General features: G+C 40.7%; 1 protein-coding gene across 1 annotated transcript in view; it reads left to right on the top strand.

Moving 5' to 3' along the window:
• The window catches only part of LOC111651790 (metabotropic glutamate receptor 7-like), a 34,554-nt gene extending 10,750 nt beyond the window's left edge, over window positions 1-23,804 (top strand). The window contains exons 5-9 of the mRNA XM_023401841.2: window positions 515-715; window positions 6,797-6,936; window positions 10,537-11,472; window positions 19,373-19,625; window positions 22,954-23,804. Of these exons, the coding sequence (XP_023257609.2) occupies window positions 515-715; window positions 6,797-6,936; window positions 10,537-11,472; window positions 19,373-19,625; window positions 22,954-23,003 (1,580 nt within the window). The 3' untranslated portion in view covers window positions 23,004-23,804. The remainder of the gene's footprint in view (window positions 1-514; window positions 716-6,796; window positions 6,937-10,536; window positions 11,473-19,372; window positions 19,626-22,953) is intronic.
• The last annotated feature ends 119 nt before the right edge of the window (window positions 23,805-23,923 follow it).

The raw sequence follows: 23,923 nt of genomic DNA, 5'->3' as shown, positions 1-23,923 counted from the left end.
AAAAATCCAGCAGAGGTTGTACATTATGTATTCAAGCAGTGTATCAGCAGCATGAGGCAAAAACCTTTGCAGCAGCCCATAGCAAAAGGGCAGTACACTGGGAGGAGGATATAAAGAGCAGGAAGCCACTGTGGAAGAGTATGTTACTAAAGTTCACGGTGATCTTCATCATCTTGCAGATGGGGCAAACGACGTCCATTCTCAGCAGCCAATTACTTCGTAATACACCACAGCAAGTCAATCTGAATCCGCTGTATTTGTCACAAACACTTTGTCTCGCAGTTCAGCTTGATATTTTCCACTTGGGAATTAAATGTGTCTTCTTATTTCCTTTGACACATTGTCCCTTTAGGTGTAATGCCTTCAAAATCAAAACTGAAGTGACTGGCAGCAAACGGTAAATGGAGGAATAAAAATGAAGCTGCAGATGACAGGGAGCGCTGAGAGAATGTAATGCCTAATGGCTCAGGGTGTATTTGGCTGTTAGCCCTCCTCTTCCTTTTTCTTCCCTCAGGCCAGGAGCGCATCGGGATCAACTCCAAGTACGAGCAGGAAGGGAAGGTACAGTTTGTGATTGACGCGGTGTACGCCATGGCCCACGCTCTCCACAACATGCACAGGGACTTGTGTCCTGATCATCTTGGCGTCTGTCCACAAATGGAGTCTGCCGACGGAAAGACTCTGCTGAAGTACATACGTAACACCAGCTTCAACGGTGAGTGACACATTGCAGAAGTCTACACAACAGATGCCTACAGACTGTGTGGGTAAGAAAAGCAAAGTCGTGTGCTATCTACTTCAGTTTTGAAGGACATTTTACATCTTATAGTAAGCAAGTTAAAATTAGTTACTGGTTACTCATCGCTGCAGATATACTCTGTTCTGTTGTTTTATTGAACAGCATGAAATGTATTTCGTCCACTATGTTTCAAGCTTTAATGTGGAGATACAGAATAATGGAGCATACTGTAGAAGTGAGGAACACAAGATGGATGAACCACATCTAAAAACAAATGAGATAAAACAATGATGTCTTTGCAATGATATCATTTTATCTCTCACGGTATATGAGCTGAATTGAGCCTAGTGACCCGAGTACATTAGTTAAAAGGAACGTTTTTGTTTTCTGCCGAGACTCACGTGAGAAGATGGATGGCACTTTCACATCTGTACGGTAAATATGCAGCTGTGGCCGGCAGCCGGTTAGCTGAGCTTTGCACAGAGACTGAAACCAACTCTAAGAAACATGCTACATTTTGTTTGTTTAATCTGTACAAAAGTACAAAATGTAAAAATTAAGTTATGGTTTTATGGACTATTACCTGGGCATTTGGTTTTCAAATGGATTAAATAGACAAAGATAAATATATATTATAGGCATTTTTTAACCCTTGGACAGAGCCAGGCAAGCTCTTTCCAGTCTTTATGCTCTGCTAAGCTAATCATCCTCTTGCTTCCATTACATATTTACCAGACAGATTTTACAGTGGATGTATTTTCCTCAAAGGTGATGTGTGTCCACATCAGTTTCCTGTGTCAAGATGAAATATATCATCCCAGTTTCAGACTATAAAAAGGTAATAATAGTAAATAAATGCATAAAGTACCACTTCCCTTATTTTACACATCATATGCAGTCGCTTGTGAGCTGGCTACAATTTAATTTTGCATACTTTCATTCCTAGTCAAAAGCATCACAACACTTTCTGCATCTGTGGAATATTTTGAGCCAATGTGATTTATTATGGGTCCACCACTACTTGAACCTCTACATAATTCAGCCCTGTGCAGATAGAGATGTACAAGATAATAAACAATTAATGGAAAATAGCTATTAATGACAAATGCTGTGAAGTGCAGGAGTGAGTGGGGGGAAGAGAGCCAAATGGGAGATGAGTTTAAAACAAGATAAGCCTTTGTCATTACAAATGTGCTGGCATGTATGTCAGCCAGTGATCATTAGAGGCTCTTCTGAAGTGCAATGTTTCTTCACAAAATGTTCTAGATTAAGATTCAGCTGTTTGAAATAAGGAATCAGCGTAATCTCCTCAGAAAACTGGCCTACTTTTAGAGGTGGACCCAGCTCACTGTTTCTTTTCTTTTAAGTATTAAAATAACACTGGTGATGACTGATGGTATATGTGGGAAATGTATACCTGTATGTACTTTACTGGGATAGGCATATTATACTAATGATCCTATTCAAATCCTGCATTTCACTGTTTATTTTTTGGCTCATTTAAGTCTATAAGTCTATACTCCAAACACAAAATTTCACACTTAATATGAAGTGCAGTCTTATACACCTACACACATCCCATGACTGAAAAGGATCAGGGTTAAATGAATGAATAAACCAAACAACACAGACACACCACAGACAGTCTACTTATATTTTTAAAAAGCTTTTCCTACAGAACGTATAAACACTTTGTCAAGGTTTCTTTTATTAAATGAATCCATTATTCATAAAGAACAAACTGTGGCAGCAGTGATCAAGTCATGCTGTTCTTCTTGACCCTGCTTTTCTAGTGCTATTATTAATTGAAAGGGGTGGAACTTGAGGAATTTGAACAATTACATTTCTTGTCTGATAATCAGACTAAATTAGTACTTTGTGTTGCCCAAACCAATCAGCACTGAGCCACGTCAACATTAGGCAAAACAGAGGCTTTGATAATGGTTGCATAATTTAAATTTTTCAGTGTTCGCCGTCCATTGATTGGATGCCAGCTAGATTTTGTAATCCTCTGCATTCAATAGCAATATATAAGGATATATATTCTGCATCATGTTTGGATATGTCTCTACCTGGTCGTTAATATCAAGGAGTTCAGGGGGGAGCTTTTCCTTTTTCTTTTTCCTCTCTATTTTTTCTTTTTTAACTGATCTTACTATAACTTACTATAATGCCCTGAGCTGTGATATATATTTGTTTTTTTTTCTTTTGTAATTAAATGCGCTGTGTGTATTATGTGTGTTTGTCTCACAATGCCCCTTTTCAGTGCCTGTAGAGCTGAAGTCTATGCATTCCAGTTTCAACCATGGAAATACAAAGAATTTGTTTTGGAGGGCATGATATTGAAGTTTTATAACTAAGTTCAATCAAAATTACTTCACTTAATACTGAAGGGTTGAATCACATTGAAGCATAAAAAAGGTTCTTACTGAAAAAGCAGGACACTCAAATTGCCCTACTTCAAGAGACACACTTGAATGATTTGAACATAGGAAGCTAAAGGATGGATGGATTGACCTTGTGGCTTACTCGTCTTTCTCTTCAAAAAGCAGAGGTGTTGCAATACTACTACACAAAAGTCTGCCTTTCACAATACAAAAGGTCAGATCAGGTATCGGATGAAAAGGACTGCTTGGTTTGTATTTGTGTTTTTCTTTTATTTATTTGTGGCCCTTTGCTTTGCAGTGTTTATACACTTACCAAATATGAATCACAGTTTTATTCTAGAGTGCTCCATCCATCATCCCCATTCTTAATCCTGTCTACAGAGCTCTGATTGGCTTGTTTTTTTGTTTTTTGTTTTTTTGTTTTTTTTATTTCATGTAGGTAGTGATTCAAATGTCTGAAACCAACTGTTGACATTTTTACCTGCTTTATATGTAGGATAAGGCTCAAATCCCATGAAAAGACCAAATGCATTAGTCCATCTCTCAACACTTTCCATTTGGTCACACTGAAGACATAACTCTTTACAAATGAGTCACAAATACCTAATTTCATTTTTTTTTTTTTTTTTTTAAAAGGCCGAGTCATTTACTAAAACAAGCTAATGTTACTTGTCCTTTGCCATCCAGTGCAATGGCGTGGCTCACTGATGGAGGTCTATGGCACTGGGGAATATATACTATCCTGCTTTGGCTCAGACAATTCGATTCATTGCTTTAGTTTTTTTCATGAGATTTGTTGCCAAAAAAAAACAATCACTATATCACTTGACACGGGACATGGTGCTCTTTCTTTCTTGTTGCCATTTCAGTGTAAGCATTGCAACAATTATCTTTATAATTATTTATGTACAAAAATGTGTGACGGCAAACTTTTGTCAGAGAGCTCAAGCAATGAGCTGCCTGCCTTTGTTTACCACTGTGGCTGCGGCAGCAGTGCAGAGTTCCAGCAGGCGAGAAGCCCTCGGTCTTTAAGGTGGAACTAAAGAAACAGAATGTATGCAATTTCCTGAGCAGTGCGATTCAAATTCATGGTGACCTTAACTAAGTGCAGATTTATGCATGGGATTGAGAATCTGCTGTTCAGTCTCAATAACCATCTGGACTTGTGCTGACTTTTCTGGATTTTTTTGCCTCAGAAAAACATTTAAGTCGGTGTGGCTCTGACCAAAAAGGGAGGTTCATTTCACCTGAGTCGAAATTAAGATCTCCACTGTCTCTACCTCCCCCTCCTCTTCCTGTCTTGCTATTATAGTCTGAAACCTTTTTTTTTTTTTTACTGGCGACTGAAGGTTGTTCTGTTGCGGCTCCGTCAGGCATATCTCACTGCCCCTTATTACATTCAGACTGGAACCATGCACATTATCCTGTGTATGTGCCACTGCTAATGTATGTTTGAGAGTGAAGGAGTGCAAGCCTCCTTTTGTTGATCTCCCCACTGCGCCGGAGTCATAGAGCTGAGGAGTGAGGACGGGGGGGGGAAAAGGAGAGAATAATGATCCGAGAGAAACACAGCAGTGGATCCCCAGTCCACCCACACTGCTCAGCACAGCACAGCAACACTGCACTTTTGTCATGTCTTAGTTCAGAGCCACATGCAAATGCATAAATCTTTCATCTTAGACAGCGCTCTCGCTAAGGAGTCCGTGCAGACCATTTTGTTCCCTTGAAAATATCAGGCAATAGAAAATAGGAAGGAATTTCTAATGCCTTTTTATCTGCACACACAGAAACACTACTTAATTATTTTCTCCGAAGCTGAAGAGCGCCAAGTGCCCAATCACTCATGTCACTTTACTGAATGACTTTGTGTGTTTGTGTATTTGTGTGAGCTGTATATTTTTGCTGGGGCGTGGAGTAAGAATGGTAACCCTGTCACAGCTATTGCTCACAGGAGTCAATATGTTGTCAACATCTTTTTACGCTGTGTCAACAAGTCTGCCGTCTGTTTGGTGGAAACAGAAGTGACAGGACGGTGACTGCCACCCACCGAGTTTTAGTTTGGTTTCCATATTGACAGAGTTTTCACTATGGGCTTCACAAGTACTGTCGAATTCATTCTGAACACCCGTCCAGCTTCATTTTCTGTGCTGACACACAGGTACTGATGAATTAGTGTTCTGCTTTTAAACGGAAAGACAGATGGGTCAAACGACTCCAGTGGTGCCATTTCCACATAATGTGGAATATGTGCGCTGTCACTTTGCATAACAGCAGATAATGAGAGATTTGTGGCTCTGCATCCACATGGAAATGGACACTTTAAGTCTTATAAACGGACACTTGTAATGCACAACAGTGTCACAAAGTCAAAAAGGGAAATTTGGATGCTTGTTCACAGTATTTTATTGAAATGGCCCTTGTTCTCGGGCCTGAAACGAGTTTTTCCCTCTTGCTACCTCTGCCTTCCTTGTTTTACAAGAGTCCTTTGCCTTGAAACTTTTGTAGAATGTTCAATGACAAATGTCCTTGGAAAAAAAAACTGGAGGGAGATAAAATTCCCTTCTGGCTGAAAACTAAGGAAAAGGTGGAGTGGCCTTCCATCCGAAAGCCATGAGCTCTGTTCTAGATACAAAAGACAACATGCTCCCAAAAGTGTTTTGGACATATGCTCCTGGTCCTTTCTCTACACTTTTTATAGCCAGAGCTATTAAAGTACTTAATTCCCATGCCAAGTGTCGTCAGACTCCCCCCGTCCCATTTCAAAAATGGTATCTCCATTTGTGCTGATGAGCTACTGTGTGCGGTGCCAAGGTGAACAGACTTGTAAAAAGCAGCCGTTTTTCATTCTCTCCCGGCATTGTGTGACGGTAGAAATGACCTCATCAACAATGCAGACCTCATGTATAAAATAAAGTGCAACCATTGTTCCTATTAACGCCATTCAACATTCTCTGCTGCGAGGGAGATCTCATGTTGAGTGACATCTGCATTCACACGCTACCTTGCACGCACTCTGCAGTCATGTGGCTCATATTATTGAGTGACGTGCACGCGTAAATACACGTTTAAAAAAACTCATTTTCTCATGCGTAGTGTTTCAGGTGTCCGCAGTCCTCTCTAAGCTAATTAGTGAAATCTTCAGACAGGCTGCTCCACACTGAGAGCAGATGGGGACCGTATGATGCGTTGGCTGACCTGTTTATCCTCCTTCCATCTCCTGTTGTTGTCCACTGTGTGACTGAAAGGCATTACTTTTAACCCGAGGAGGTATAAGCTCATTTTAAACAGCAGTCAATTTCTGATATTAGAGTGCAGCTGAGAGTCCACATGACCAACCGTGTTTTGAATGAGAAAATCTCTTCCCCCAGTGGCCACTGTGCAGCCATGATGATGCATAGGAAGCAGGTGAGAAACGGCTTTATTGGTCAGTGGGGAGCTTGCCTCCTTGTTCCTAATTATCATGAAGGTTCAAGATATAGGTCACAGCGTTTGGAGGAACAGGCACACACTCTGTGATCCTTTTGTGTGGTCCATGTAGGCCACCACCCAGTTAGAGACAAAGGGTTAAAAGTTCATGTTTTTCTCTGATTAGAAGAAATGCTGTATCCTGTCTAACACTTTTCTTTTCTGTTGTCCTTTTGCTGTTTTTTCTGCTGCTTGCTCTGAACAGGTAGCGCCGGCACCTCTGTTGTGTTTAACAAGAATGGCGATGCTCCAGGGCGCTACGACCTGTTCCAGTTCCAGATGACCAATTCCTCCACCCCAGAGTATAAGATGGTAGGACAGTGGGTGGAGACCCTCCAGCTCAGGGTATGACAGTTTTCTGATACTGGGAACACACAAACGACCGACACCCAATTATAAATGTTGTTTGTATGCTTGTATCCAAAAAGGAGATCCACACTCAGCGATGCTTTTTATGTTTTCCAAAATTGAAATCTCTTATGTGACAAGGGGTTGCACATTATTTGCATCTCAAATATGGAGAGAGCTCAGGTGCAGATGTGTTTTACTTACAGTCTAATTGATGTATTTTAGGTGCAGAAGATGAATCTGTTTGTGCAATTTAGCAAGAAAAAGAAAGTGTTACTCTTTGCGCAGCAGATAAATCTTCCAAAATTCTTCCTCCAACAATCAATGTAGAAACATGTTCATACACACATTCTTGTCGATGTGTTGCTTACTAATGTAATCCGATAATTAAACGTATTCCACATTCCTACATTAAGATACTTTTATACTTTATTTAATAGAAGAAGTTTTTATAGTTGCACTTGAAACATGATTTTCTCAAAGGTTATCACTATCCCAACAGATGCCTTTAAGAAGAGTAAAAAAACATGCAATTAAACCAACAGAAGATTTTAAAATCAGAGTGTGAAGGGGGATAAAAGGCAGTAATTTTAGTCTGTCATATTTTGCATGCTATTTAAAAGGTTTGATATGTTTCTACTTGTAAAGGGATGTTGGGGCAGGACTAAAACATCAGAGGGGACTCGATTTGAGAAGAAAGCATAAAAAAAACAGTGAGCTTAGCTCTTGCTCTGTTGTTGGAGATCACTCCTCTACCACTGCATTGGTTGGAGGACAGACGGTGCAGGAGAGTGGGAGGAAGAGAAAGAACATGTTTTTAACCCAAGTGTCAGTCTGTATATGTTCAGTCTTTGGCAGCAGAGAGCTGCTGAAGATGTTGATGTTGTTAGGAACTGACAACTAAATACACACCTCCCATGTTCCTCCTGGTGCTCAGCAGCTCTCCTGCAGGTTTTACTGTACATGATGGGACTCAAAATCCATGATCGCATTTTATCTGAGGGAATTTAAGGTACACCCCAGAGTGTAAGATCAATCATATGAAAGCTCTTGCTACTTCACAGGAAAACGGAAGGATTTTAATATAAAACTATTTGAAAATGTAATTTATTTGACTTTTTTGGCACATAGAAAAAATAGTAGAACCCATGGGATAAAAGCATAGATGAGACATTTTTCATTTCATGGAATCTTTAAATAACTTTAATTTACTTGCAAAAAAAAAAAAAAAAAACTTTCTAATATTAGTAGTAGGTGCAGAGCTTGGTTGAAATAACCTATACTGAATGAAAGGATGAAAATGAGCTGAAATTTCTGTGTATTTTTATGTGACAAAAAAAAACAAAACATGAGATTTACATACAGATGAGTTAACATTTGCATAATGGTTCTCGAGATCACAAGAATTAAACACAACCGAATGGATTTGATAGCACAGGTGGAACAATGTCTGTTGCTGGGGATTTGTGCTTCATTCTGTTTAAGTGTGATTACAAACCAAATGCTGTTACAATACAATTATATTCCAATGCAATAGGTATTACTTTATTCACTACCACATAAAGAGGAATCTAATTTAAAGGTCACCCAGGAATGAGCATCCTGATCATCGATAAAAAAGTTCAATGTTACGATGTTCTGGCTCACAAAAGCTCAAATTAACTGTAAAATTAACAACTGTAGCAAAACCCAAATGAAAACTATAGCAACCGTACAAGTCCAAGGTGTCAAAAATCTTGCTTCTGGTCTCCATGGAAACAGAGCTGTTGGTCTCATTACTGTTTCCACACTGGGTGTAATCGGGAGGTTTTCCAGAGAGCACCATTCATTGTCCAAATAACAAATGGCACCTTCATGCCCCCAGATAAATGGCAGATGATAATCTGCCCAGACACCACAGAAACAACGCATTTGTCATACAGGTACACACAACACAAACAAACTGCAGACGTGCGTGTGTGTGTGTGTGTGTGTGTGTGTGTGTGTGTGTGTGTGTGTGTGTGTGTGTGTGTGTGTGTGTGTGTGTCTTTCTTTGCTGCAGCTCTGTATGTGCAATTATTGTTAGTTGCAACATTTGGAGGAGGCTATGCTATTTGTATCCTTAGCTGGACTCATGTTATATGTGATGGTATTTGTACCTGCTGAGGTTTATGTTAAGGAGTGACTACTGCCCCCTAAAACTCACCAATTAGCACGTTATATTTTGTTTGTTGTTTATCAAATGTAAAAAATGACAAAGTTGTGGTTTAACATGGGTTATGTGCCAGACTATTTCTTGGGAGTCTTCCTGTGGTCATATAGTCACCGTGACATTGCCAGGCAACCAGCAGTCAGTTTTTGTATGGATTAATTACCTGACATTAAATACATTGGTGTTTTGTTTGGTGCTGTTTCCAGCTAACTGTCTCCTGTTGGTGGCTTCATATTCAGACAGACATGAGAGTGGTATTGATTTGCTCAGCTAACTCACAGCAAAAAATAGAATACGCTTCTAAAAATGTCAAACTAATTCTTTAAGTTATGTGTTATGTGTGTTCAAATTTGAACAAAAATGAATTTGTGTCCATTTTCAGTAACATTTTATGCAGCTCTTGTGATTTTAATACTCATTCACTCAAAACATTTGTTTTTATGATATCAGCAGTTTTAGTAGACAATAAAAAAAATTGGATTTCCATATTTTTTTGCTCTTTTTTTTTGGTTGAACTCCAGTAGATTTATTTTGGTTCATGTCTGATACTGTATATTTCTGTGAAACTGTCTGAATCATGTTGGCGTATCTTTAATCTTCTGGTGCTTTCAGAGCCACGGATCAGTACACGTTCATAATAAATCAAAAGATCAGCTCAAAGTTTTATGAAAGCTTTTTGAGCACCATAACAAAACATGTAAGAGCCTTAAAAAAAAATTTAGGCTGAGTTGTACGTTCAAACTATAGTTTGAGCTTAAATCATGAAACATCTCAGAGAGTTATTGGATTGGAATTCCAGATAGTTCTTCAGTGTTTCTGTATACTGCACTTTTCATTTTGATGACAAGATCATAAATAGAAATAGCTCTGCAAAGTCTAAAAGAGGCATTTTGCAATCCCAAATCCCATTCTCCTTCCTTCTCATCACATATTTCATACCTCACTGACTCCTGTATTAAAACATAATGTCTTTTGCATTTCACATTTCTTTATTTTTATTTCACTGAACAAAGGTAAGCTCTGTTGCCATGGTGATTTCAATTACTTTCAAGTATTAGAAAAGGCAATCCCTCTAAGAAATTGGCAAGAAAGATGTTGTACTTGTGTTAGGTTAATCGTTTTTTTTTTTTTTTGTTATTTTTGACTACACTGAAGTTTTTTGGGTTTTTTTAGGTATGTTCAAAGATTGCGTTGCACTTTGTTGTTGCAAATAGTGTAATTTCATGAGATTCATAATGTAGTAATTAGTGGCCAGTTGATAAGCTGCATTGGAGCTGTTTATGAATGTTTGCATCATTTTAGGTAATCTTCACCATCCACATGGTTTCTTATCTTTGGTGGTAACTCTGGCTTATCTCTCTGTTGCTAACCTTCTCTTCCTGCGCTGTGTGTCATCTCTCTCCCAGCTGGAGGAGCTTCAGTGGCCAGATGGGGAGCAGGATGTGCCGATCTCTGTGTGCAGTCTGCCCTGCAAAACTGGAGAAAGGAAGAAGAGGGTAAAGGGCATGCCATGCTGCTGGCACTGTGAGCTGTGTGATGGCTACCAGTACCAGTACGACGAGACTTCCTGCAGACTGTGTGCCTATAACATGAGGCCCAACCCCAACAGAACCGCCTGCCAGCCCATCCCCATCGTCAAGCTGGAGTGGCACTCCCCCTGGGCGATAATCCCCGTCTTCCTGGCCATGCTTGGCATCATCGCCACCATCTTCGTCATGGCGACTTTCATACGCTACAATGACACACCCATTGTTAGGGCGTCGGGCCGGGAGCTGAGCTACGTGCTGCTAACGGGCATCTTTCTGTGTTACATCATCACTTTCCTCATGATCGCCAAGCCTGACGTGGCTGTGTGTGCCTTCAGGAGGATCTTCCTGGGCCTGGGCATGTGCATCAGCTACGCCGCACTGCTCACCAAGACCAACCGTATCTATCGGATCTTCGAGCAGGGCAAGCAGACGGTCACGGCCCCGCGTTTCATCAGTCCCACCTCCCAGATCGCCATCACTTCCAGTCTGATCTGCGTGCAGCTGCTGGGCGTGCTGGTGTGGTTTGCTGTGGACCCACCAAACACCATCGTCGACTACGATGAGCAGAAAACCATAAACCCCATGCTGGCCCGCGGTGTGCTGAAGTGTGACATCACAGACCTACAGATAATCTGCTCACTGGGCTACAGCATCCTGTTGATGGTGACCTGCACCATCTATGCCATCAAGACAAGGGACGTACCAGAAGACTTCAATGAGGCCAAGCCCATTGGCTTCACTATGTACACCACATGCATAGTCTGGCTGGCCTTCATCCCGATTTTCTTTGGCACAGCCCAGTCGGCAGAGAAGGTGAGTCATTTCTTTCTCTTTTGCTTTCTCTCTCTCTCTCTCTCTCTCTGTCACCACCCCTCTCTTTGTCTGTCTCTCTCCCTCCTCTCACAAATTTCCCTTTCATTCCTTCGGCCCTGTTTTTATCTTGTCCAAACATGCACACATGCATATTTGTGCAAACACAAAACGAAAACACAAATACACATTCACACACACATTTAGTGACTGTATAAGTTATTGCTTCATTTTCTTATGATTTCATATTCACATGATTCCGATGTGCATGGAAACCCACACTCGGACCACCACAGACAGAAAAAGGCATATCAAGGCGGAGGGAGACTGGATGTTAAGCACCAAGAATACTGAAATGCCTGAGGAGTGATACGGGTGGGGATGCCCGCAGCTCCAGATGCCATTATCTTAGCTCTCATGCCTAAGGCTCAACATATAGTATTATGCCTTACTCTGGAGAGAGAGACAAACGGGTTGAGGAGGTGGAAGAAGAGGAGCATGAGGTGCTAGAGGAGGAGGAGGAGGAGGAAGACGGGGAGAAATGGGGGGGTAAATAGAAGTTTGATTCAACACATTCCATCTCCTGACAGCTGCGCACCACTCAACAAAGCATTTGACATTGGGTGCTTCTGGAGTTGATTGAGAATATGACACTTTGACCTTCTGTGCTAGTCATTGCTTATCTGGCCGGCACTGGGCGGAATACAGATGCATTCATCTGCTGGACTCATGAGCTGCGCATGCTGCTTGGCAGGCCATGTGTGCAAGACAGAGCGGCGGGGAAGTTTTCCACTGACAGAATATCGATGCTGACAGGAAAGTGTTACTCCTAACCTTTTGAGAGGCACACCGTTCAATATCCTTCCTGCTAAGCTACCGCATGAGATGGATCAGAAAGTGATTTTCCTCATCTCAATTTGCTGCTGATTTCATAGATGAATTACACCCTCAGCAGCGATTAGGAGTTCATTATGTTACTCGTGGCGACTAGCGAGGCAGTAATGTGTTTATCTTTCCCCTTTATGCTGTTAACTCTTTCTTCACACCAGCTCCTGCCTTACACTCACCTCCAGTTCACACCACAGCATCTTGGTGTAATGGGCTTTGTGGGTGCATCTCTGCTTACTCCCCAGCCACTGCTGGTGAGAAGTGCCTTTGCATGTCTTGATAACATCCTCTGCGAAAGCAGCGCGTATGTAGTTCAGGTGAAGTGAAGCGATGTTATCCATCATTTCAGCTTACTTATGCTCAAGTTTACAACACTCGCTCCTCACATCTGTTTCTGCAAAGACTGTACTCACTGGCTTATAAGATTCCTTCATGAATACTTCACTAAAACAATGGTACAAAAATAGTGAAAAATAGTGTCATTAGGTGACAGGTGAGATTTATGCTGTTGTTGCTTGTGTGCAGATCTGCACATGAATAAACTAGTGGAGGCTAAATGTGATGCTTTATGCTCTCTTAAAGTACCTTGCCCTATGGTGTTTTTATGTGCAGATGTGGCTGAACACCCACACAGATTTGAGTCATCTCTCTCACCCCAGGTTGTCCAATATCAGAAGATTTATGAAAACACTGAGATGATATGATGCCAGCTGCCAATGATAATCAAAAAAATTAAAAATCAGCTGCCTGTTTGACCTAACGTTGTTTTGTTACATTGTATTGCAGCAGAAGTTGTCACTGCACTGAGTGGCGTTTCTTTAACTCAACACCATTTAGATGCCCTTATTTTCCACACCTGTGACTCCCCCTCCCCCCTCCCTCTGTTTTGCCCATCCAAACTCATGTTGAGGGAAGCCATGCGAAAATGGTAACAAAAGATCACAGAGCAACCCCCACGCCCCCTCTGCCTCCCGTGCACCTGCATGTGCTCAGTCAACTACTCAGCACTCTCAAGTTAATGACTGTGAGAGTCACCAGCATCCAAATTCATCTATCCTCGGGCCTAGAGATCAGCCCAGTTTTGAAACAAATTCCAGGCCCGGGAGTCACTTCAAACAGACTTTTGAACAACCAGACATCACAGAGATGTGTAAAATGGTGTTCACAATCTCTAAATGTAAAGGGATGCTGTCAGTGAACACGAGAATTCTCTTATTCTGTAACGTCTTTGACCACAAAACAGAACGTTTCTTCCAGTTCAGAAGAGTAGGATGATGATATAATGAAACACTTCCCCTGAGGTGCAGAAACTTTCTAGTAAAACACCCACAAAAATTCAATCACTCTTTAAAGAGAATTTCAGGTCATGAAAGCTCACATACCATACAATAAAATTCACATGATAAATTGATAAATTTGACACACTGAATCTCAATAAATGTCTGGAAACCACTTAGGCTCTTGTGAGATGTCTCCTGTAACCACATGAACTTCTTGAAGATGGACCGTGCTGTCATGTATCATTAGCAATGAATAACTGTACTTTGCAAAAATGTTCTCATTCTATCTTTCAGCAGGGAAAATGAAAATTGAAACTTCTAATCCTCTTGTCTCTCCACAAACAACTACAGTTGACAAGAGTTAGACCCGACACTTATGGCAGACTGTAGACAAAAGGCTAAAGCTGGTCAAGTATATTGGAAAAGCAAAAAGGCTATATTTTTTAGTTTTGAAAATACGTGCTGAACATCCCTCAAGATGAAGAAGATACCACGACCACCAGCCTGTATTTATTTATCAAGCAAGGGGGAAAGCGTAACATCGCTGTTTTACACCACTCAGAGCTGCATAGTAGAGGTTAAGATGATGTGTTGTCGTTTTCACTTGAGTATTAGACATGGGTAAAAACTGTAATACAGAAAAAGTAGCTACACTTCTGTGTATGTAGGTTTTATGTCATGTTTGCAAAACTATAATACTAAAATGAATTAATTTAGTTTTATTTATTCACGCATACAAATGTAAAATAACAAACACAAGTCTACTGTATACACACATATATACATATATTTAAGCAAATCACGCAAGAGGGAGTGACGTGAGTATCAGCACGGCTGTGATTCGGTCATAGGTACAAGGCCACATGCAAGACAATTCAGTATCACGACCTCAAGTGTGATATTGCTTTTATACAACAGTTCTACCAGCGCCATATTAGTTAGATAAGCAAAAACAGATTATGATTTGTTTGTTTATTTCATCATTTCTTTGGCAATGCCAACACAAATAGTTCCACAACTGGACTGGTACTGGACTGTTGCTACGCAACACATTAACATTTTCCTGACCTGCACAGTGCACACTAGCTTGCTATTTTTTCTATACGTTACCTCAGGAGTGCGCTGGAGTACCCAGGCGTCTTCCCTTCATCCTCTTCTGACAACCATTTATCATTTAATTCAAATGTTATTTCTGAAAATAGATACATCTTTGCAAAGTTTGTCTAGGATAGATAACAACTGTTAATGTAACGGTGATTAATGGTTAATAGAACACAGCGGAGTGATACATGTAGTTAAAAGTCCCAGTGCTGCTTTGCTATAGAGCAGCACTCATGGAATGCCTCTAATCCAATCAAATTAGTTGGTCTGACCTAACTGTTGTATAAATGTATACATATTAGCAATGAATAAAAACATGACAATAACAAAATGAATGAAATGATAAAATGAACATAATCTGGCAGAAAGAAAGAAAGAAAGAAAGAAAGAAAGAAAGAAAGAAAGAAAGAAAGAGAAATCCATAGACGGGTGACAAGTAAAAGGGAAAACCTGGAGAACCAGGATGACAATGCCTCCATCCACAGAGGGATCACTGAATGGTCTTTATGAGTATGAAAGTGATGCTGTGGCCTTCTCAGTCACCAGATCTCAACCCACTTGAACGAACTCCTATGGGAGATTTCTGACTGACGTGATAGACAGTGCCGTCCAGTACCATCATCAAAACACCAAATGAGGGAATATCTTTTGGAAGAATGGTGTTCATCTCCCCAGTGGAGTTCACAGACTTGTAGATTCGATGCCACGCAAGCACTGAAGCTGCTCTGGCAGAACATGGTGGCACTATACCTTAATATGACACTTTATGTTGTTTTTTTCCTTTGGTTTGTCACCCATCTCCATATTCAATTAAGTCGAGTTTTTTTTTGTTTTTTTTTTTATGTTTTTTAAAAGCTGAAAGATTTTGGACAGATTGTAGTGTTTGTGGAAACTGGTACCAAATATTTGGTCCTGTGACTTTAAGGGAAGATTTACTGCTCATACAGAAGTTGTTACCTGTGCATGTTTTGTAGTTATGAAAGTAAGAGTTTAGCATGAACTCATTTTCAAAGGAAACAGGTTTAATAAATAACTTAAATTTCACCTTCATCAATATGCCATTTACCTAGTATACACATACCTCACTTACACCTGGTATTAACATGCTACCTGTATCTGGATAAGGAAAAAGATATGTAAATGCCAGATATAATATCTATAATAATAATAACTGTTTTCAAATACAGATTTATCTTTATAACCTTACCCCAAAACATAATGGGACCAGAGTTTGATTTTTGTGATCAAAGTTGAATTCATGACTGTGGAAATTGTTGGTTCTGACAGGGTCACTGTTTCAAAGCTTCATTTTGCTTGTTAAAAAAAAGCATAAGATTGTGAGGACACTGCTTTCTGCAGACACAGCATGTGTTCTCCTCTGCCCCCAGTACGCAGTACAGACAGTAAGTCAGCCACAACAATTACTAGGTTTTCATCAAAACAGCATCTTTGGCCCTCTGGAGTTCTCTTAAGTTTTGGACAAGGTCTGTCCAGTCAGTTCATTCCTCCTCTTGGATGGTTGATATATATGGGCCCTATTTAGAACAATGAACAAAACACAATAAAGACGGGTGGAAACCAATCAGTGTCTTGCCCTAAGATTGTTTTGATTATCACCTACCTGTTCAACAGAGGCAGAGCAGGTTATATGTCTCACAGCCTCTTTATCTACCAATCACTATGTCCACAAATAGGGACCTCCTCTGCTGAGTCAAAATGGAGGGAAGACCATCCGCACAGAAAGCGGTGTCTCCAATACGGAACAGGGCTTTGCAGCACAAAGCCAGACAGAGTTATTCATGACATGAGCCGGGCTGGAAAGTAGGCCACCCAAAAGAACAAGAGACATCCAGGTAGTTGAGAGGAGACTGCAAATCCTCTGGATCCATTATTGAAGGCATTCTCTAATGGGGCAGAGAGCATCCTAATTGTCACTTACTGAATCAAGTCCTTATCACTGTGTGCATTTATAGTGCTCAACCATACCCAACTAAATTGCCTTTGCAGTAAGTATATCCCTGGTGGGTATAATTATGAAAATTACCCTCAACAGCCTTTTGTCTAAATGGAAGACATGTCATTTGTTGTGGCTGGATGTTGGCATTTGACTTGTCAATGAGATGTAAAATTCAAAATCAACCATTTGATTCCTGATGAGGATGTTAATAAATCATTACTGTGGCTATAAATAGAGAGTTGCCAAGCGGTTGTGAAAATGACTTCATGTATTTATTTATGTTAAAGCAACAGGAATTAATTATGAATGTTCTGTGACAAGCTAAACATTCGAGTGGTGGGTGAGAGGGGCTAGGAATTTGGGTCAAGCTCATAGAGAGGCACAAAGAAAACCCTGTCTCGGTGATTACAGACAGTAAGAAAAAGGATTTGGTTTGTGTGTGTTTGTGTGCATGCGTAGCTGCATTAGAGGGAGTAAAAGCCCACATACCTACACGTTTTTGTGTGTGTGTGTGTGTGTGTGTGTGTGTGTGGTGTGTTTGCTTGTGTGTGTGATTAGTATGAGCAAGCACCTAATGCTCATTGTGCGCCTGTTCTCCTGCATGGTCAATAAATCAGTTCTGATAGGGTCAGCATTGCAGCGTCTAAGGTATCAGAATCTCATTAAAAGCTTATTCCAGTCCTGTGTAGTTGCTCGCACCAAACTCTGTAGTGTTGCTATGGATACCAGACAGGTTACCAACTACCAAACACGGAAACACAGCACTGGGTGGAGATTCTCTGGTGATTATATTTGACGCCATGTCTACTCGCAATGCTTTGATCACTTCGCCCAATAGCTAATCATAACGGCTGCAAATTCAGAAGGCACAGCAACATTTCTGTTCTCACCCAGCTTCGAGTGACACAGGACAGAGTGCACTGAGAGCATTGTGATATTCATACAGTTATTAATGCATGGCGCACCAGCCAGATCACTGCCTCTGATGCTGCTCCACAGAGAAACAGGAGGCGATGGAGGGAGAAAGAAGCAGTTGAGTGTATTGGCATGTTGATGATATCAGGCATCTGAATGATTGGTGGAGATTGGAAGACAAAGGCATGACTGGCATGTAAATGGGTCCATCTTGTATGAGAGAAATTACCATTAGTCGTGCTATTTACCAGGAAAAACTGTATGCAAATGGTGACATTTCTCCCTCTCAGTGAATCGCTGAGCATTTCGCTGCTCTGCAGATACTACCCTGTGGTGGCTAATGTGTTTACAGTTGTATCCTCTCCCCATCCACATTACCAGTGGCTGACTGGAAGGCAGCATATAAGTGACGCTTTCAAGTGCTAAAGATTAGTGAGGACGCCTTGGTGATATGCTCTTGAAACAATAATGCCCCCTCTTGAAGTGATTCTTTCTCCTCCAAGACCCTTAAATGAAACAAGAGGCTCTTGCCTTTCTGCTGAATTACTGACTTCACTTCCTCTTAGTGAAATCACTACCTTTTAATGAGGTCACCATATAAAATTCATGTTCACCTGAATAATACCGGGATCTGGGTTATGTAAGTTCACAATTACAATTTGACAATGTGAAAGGTGTTATGTAATGTCAGAAAAAAGAATGTCACAGAAAGAGAAAGTGGCGGTGTAAGTCTCACATGAATGGCAGCCTTCTGAATGATCTTACCACTTAACGCAGTGAGAGCCTTTCATGGGCTGCACTCCACTGTATTTAGAGCAGCAGAGAAACAAATGCAGACCCGCTGTATAATGCAGATACAGTGTTCTTAGTCCAGACTTAGTCTGTTGTTGTATTTTACATTAACAAGGGCGCAGCTAGAGGGACTGTTAGAGGAGGAATAAGCAGCTGAGAGGCTGTAGATTTGTCTGATGAACGTTTGAGTGGAGAGATGCAACGTCCGATGGGAAGGGAGAGAAGAGGTGACTGCAACATGTGGCAGTCATCGTCTGCCAATCTAGTCAAGGGTCTGAGTGGATGGACTCGTAGAAAAACGGCCACGTGAGGACATTTTGATAAAGACATGGTGATGCTTCTGCTATTGTCATTAATACGCTTGAACCATCTTCGACTTGAGTAAGTAGCTGCAGGTCAGGCTTTAATAAATGCTTCCTGATTATGTTACCGTGCGCATGGCTGCTCTTTTCGCCACAGCAACACACAGCAAATATGCAGACCACCTACATACTGTATCTGATAATAATGTTAGATCATCAAAACAAGAATTTTATCACTGAATTAAATTGTCAGTTCTTATCAGGAAGTTTTGTACTACATTAGTATATCAAACAACATCCCCTAATGATGTTGCTCCCTGTGTCAGATTTTTCTTCACTCTGGGAATGAATAAAGAAAGGACAACAACCAATGAACTTTTTTTTGCTGGATGCTCATATCTTGTTATCAGGCAATGGTTATTATTAGGTTTTGCCTCATCACTGTGCTCAGCAGTGTGACTGTTCTGTAATTGGCCACAGATGTTTAGCCATCATAGCTGCCTTGTCCCTCATTTTTCTTGATAAGTGTTTAAATGCTACTCCTGAATTATTTGTCTGCCTTATAGTCAAATCACAGTCCATACCACAAACAAAGGAACTGTCCATTTATGTGAAGGTTTTCTGCTCTGTATTGAAATAACTTTTTATCTCTCTGTGTCTTCTTCCAGCTGTACATTCAGACAACCACCCTGACCATCTCCATGAACCTCAGTGCCTCAGTAGCACTGGGCATGCTCTACATGCCCAAGGTGTACATCATTATCTTCCACCCTGAGCTGAACGTACAGAAGAGGAAGCGTAGCTTCAAGGCCGTGGTCACAGCTGCCACAATGTCATCACGTCTGTCCCAGAAGCCCAATGAAAGGCCCAATGGAGAGGCTAAGACTGAGCTATGTGAGAACCCTGCCGCTGACCCCATGAGTAAGTGTCCCAGTGAGACAATCACAAAGCCTCAGAGCCCCATGCATATGCACCATGAACCATGCTCATTCAAGTTTATATGAGATCAAAAGGCATAAAAGATGACTTCTAGTCAAAATGAATTTAGATTTAAATATAGAATAATAAAGTATTTTCTGTATTATCATCCATTATCTATTTATACACCAGATTACCCTTATGGAAGTATACTTATAACCCTAACACTTATATCTGCTTACAAATACATTGTAGCATGTTATAAACCATTTATTAGATTGGTATACACATATACATATATTTATATACTGTGTGTGTGTGTGTGTCTGTACTTTACTAATTCTATTTACTATTTTATAACTGAATGCAATAGTTCAATAGTTAATTAAAGAACACCATATCAATGCTTTTATACATTTGGTCACACATAAGTTAGCTCTAATTGTGATAATATTTATGAAAGCTAGCATCACACACACACATGAGTTTCATATCAAGTATTTGTGTCTTACAGCAGGTGCAGTCACTGTCCGGTTTGTTTTCTATGAGTTATAGAATAAAGCTTATAGAGATTAGTTCACGATATAGACCACAAAGACCGAGAGTTCAGATCTCTCTCTACATATATATATATATATATATATATATATATATATACATATATATCTGCAGAGTGGAGGTTTCAATTGGTTTTAAATCTTTATTTCCCTAGAAGAGCGAGTGAGATGTCTCTATTCTTTCTCGTATCTTTCATATATTTCCTTTCATCACCAGAAAGTCTCATTCCAGCAATTTAATTGGGTGGCTACTGGATAAAAAGTATGTATAATGCCCTATAGAATGGACCCAGCTATCTTGTTTCCCGATAAATGCCTAGACCTTTAGCCCAAGTGCACGGCAGAGAGCATGAGCGAAGATGGGGAACTGCTCTGTGAAGAGATTTGAAGAAGCGAAGCTTTGTCGCCGGGAATGGAGGGAGATAATCTGTCTCTGTAGCTGTGTGTTACTCATACCACCCTTCATCTGAAACAGTAAGCATGATCCTGTTAGCAAAGATAATACTGGGTATTAGTACATGAGGGGGAAGCCTACATTCCTCCATAGTTAGGTGATGTAGTGTTTGTTTTTAGGTGAGCAACACCGACACTAAAAATGGTTTTAGAGAGGAAAAAGCGTAAATGCTTGATTTTAGACCAGTGTTGCTATGGAGTCAGGATGAAGACGGAGATGATTGACAGCTCATGCAAATCACACATCAGAGGCTCCAAAGGCTTCCTCTCCCGCAATGCTTCTAATCACATAGAGTGATCATGGCACCCACAGGTGCGCCAGCCCCTCAACCCCTCTTTGAATTCTGCCTATGAGATGACAGATTTTCCTGGGAATTTCTCCAAACACCCAACAGTTGTCACGCTCATCTGTCATGAGCCGAATGAGCTTGTGTATGTGTGTATGTGTACGATCGTGAGAGTTCATCTGTGCATGCGGTTTTCAATGTGTGTATCAGTGTGTGAGAGTTACGCACAGAGTTAAGTCAGAGAGATGATGCAAGTGTATCAGGGGATCGGGAACGCATCCTTGCCACTCACACATGTGGCTCATCACGCACATACATATTCTGCATATTGGGTGAAACCTTAACATCTGTCGCAGCAGCACATCAAATGTCCCCAAGCAGGGCACGCGGTCTCTGGGAGGCCCTCCCAAAAGTGCACCGTGTCATCTGTTCTGTGTGTCTTTCACCTTCTGTCTCCCCTACATGAATGTCTTCTCGCCTCGTCTCTCCTCCCTGCACACTCTCTCCTCCTCTTGCCCTTCTTTTTTAGCGACAGTGGAAGTGACATTTATTAATGGCAAATTTATGTGCATGACCGCCCCGAAACCTGAACTGTGCCTCGACCATCCCTGGAGACTGTCCGTCAATTTCTGTAACCATCAGAGCGCCAAATACCTCCCTTTCAGGGCCCATCAGCTCTGTATGAGATGACTTGGAGTGATTTATAGGATTAAGAGCATTAACAGCTCCGCAGATTTCCATTGGTATTGATACAGTGTAATATCTTCATGATTGCACCTCTCAGACGGGAGGATTCACCCTGTAATTCAGAGATAGGGAACGATTCACTGTCCGGTATATTTTTTCCAGATATAAATGAACCAAAAGAGGCGAGTGTGGATGCATTCATGCTTTTCAGATGGAATTCATTTCATTAACAGTGAATACTGTGGTAGGAAAACACAGCCTAACAAACAAGAAAAGTTAAGGGATGAGATGAATATAATCAGCTATCAATATTAAAAATTTAAATGATCACATAGGTATATGTGTTCACACACACACACACACACACACACACACACACACACACACACACACACACACACACACACACACACAGACAAGCAGAGGTTTCTCCAAAATGATTGCTCATTCTGAAGACTGTTTATGGTTACCAGAAAGACTCTGTTGTACATTTACTAATGTTTTATTCATCATACTTGCTGGCCAAGACTACAAAATGCTGCTGTAAAGAAATGGTGCGACTTTAATTGCATAGCCCATGGGAGTTGGTCGGCATAGCAACATTTAAGCAGCAGAATGGGTATTTATAGCAAAGTCTGTGATGAAGAAAATGTATATTGACCTTCTCCACCATACAGACAGTACAAAGTGTGTATAGATATACACATCCTTGTGCTTTTCTATTGGACTACATAGACATTTTTTTTATCCCAGTCTTAACCACAACACCACACCCTGCCCTAATCCAGAGACTAACCTCAACTCGAGACTCAATTCCTGCCTGAAAAAAAAAAAAGCCTTTTAAAGAAGTCATGATAAGCCAGAATGACCTGAGTTCACAAAAAACGCCTTCACTCTGAAGGTTTGGAACTCAAATTGGTTCTCATAACGATAGATACACAGTACGAGAGAACACACAAACACACACAGCACCTAGGCACTCAGCCACATTCAGATATGTTTCCATGGCAATCCAGACTGGGATCACATTGCGTGCCGTAGCATTTGTTCGGTGCCCACTTGTGTGGTGTTTGTGTTTTTTATCACTAGTTCACATCTGAAAATAGAATCTAAGGCTTCACATCGGGGCATTGGGAGTCGAAATGATACACTGGCTCAGAAAATGTAGTTACTGATTGCACACAGCTGATGATAAGAATGCATGGCACAGTAGGACGAGTTTCCCAAAGCGGTGTGTTCAAATGCCTCTGCTTACCCATTTTGGAGATGCATTTTTTTTCTTCTTTTGATTTCTTTATCAAAGTTGATCTTGATTCTTTTTTCTTTATTTTTTTACTCTGTTCTCAGGTCAAGCAACCAAGAAAACATATGTGAGTTACAACAACCTCAGGATCTGATCTGCTTGAAAATGAATGCTGTTTGTCCTTTATCTGTGATTGAAAAAGGGGAAGGGAGCAATAGCGGAACAGAGAAAGACAGACAGAGACAGGAGAGCAAGCGCAGGCATCCCAGCATCACCTGCAGTACCTATGCACTCCAGGACTATGTGGATAGCATCCAACCTTCATCCAGACGTGATACATGTGTCCTGACAGAAACTAGCACAGCTGTAGGCCAGTGTGGTTGGGCCGCCAGAACCAAACTGTAGGTTTTACGCTTGTGTCGTGGCCCCCCTTCGCTCTCTGACAGAGAACAACTTGCCTGCTAAAAGGGGGGTCACTGCGAAAGAAGACAACCGCAAAAAAGAAAAGGGACAATGGATCTGCTTTCAAGATGTTTTCTTTTGAAATGTCATTAAAGCCATATTCTCTTGGGGTTCCCATTATCTGATTTCTGTTTTGTATTGTTTATAAGTGATTTTATTCTGTGCCTCTTTTTTCTTGAAGTTTAATTTAATGACCTTGAACAGCAAGCTCTGCCACATACAGTATTTTGTTTTACCAAAATCAACTCAAATCAGTCCCAGATGATTATTATGTTAGAGTGATGGGCATTGTAAGTATATTTTCTTTGTAAATATTTGAGAGTATTTTCATGTTTGGAGTACAAAAATAGATATCCAGTCTTTGTTCAATTGGATTTGGATGGTAATGAAAAGCACCACAAAGTGTTCACTTTGCATGTGCCAATGTATGTCTGTTATATTTGATGTAAACAAAAAAAAAAGAAAAAAAGAGAGAAATAAATTCTGAAAATGATGAGCTTCGGCATCCTCCTGCGGTTTGTTTTTCTTTACCAGGACTAAGCTTCATTAAATGACAGAATATGGCTTTAATCTGTTGTTGAATTGACCCCCCTCACCCCCCACTTCCCCTCT

Source organism: Seriola lalandi, unplaced genomic scaffold, assembly GCF_002814215.2.
Source record: "Seriola lalandi dorsalis isolate HSWRI2012SDOR001 ecotype SW California unplaced genomic scaffold, Sedor1 jcf7180002053772, whole genome shotgun sequence".
Classification (NCBI taxonomy): Eukaryota; Metazoa; Chordata; class Actinopteri; order Carangiformes; family Carangidae; genus Seriola; species Seriola lalandi.
The sequence above is the reverse complement of the archived record's forward strand: the minus strand, read 5'-3'. Positions and strand labels throughout refer to the sequence as shown.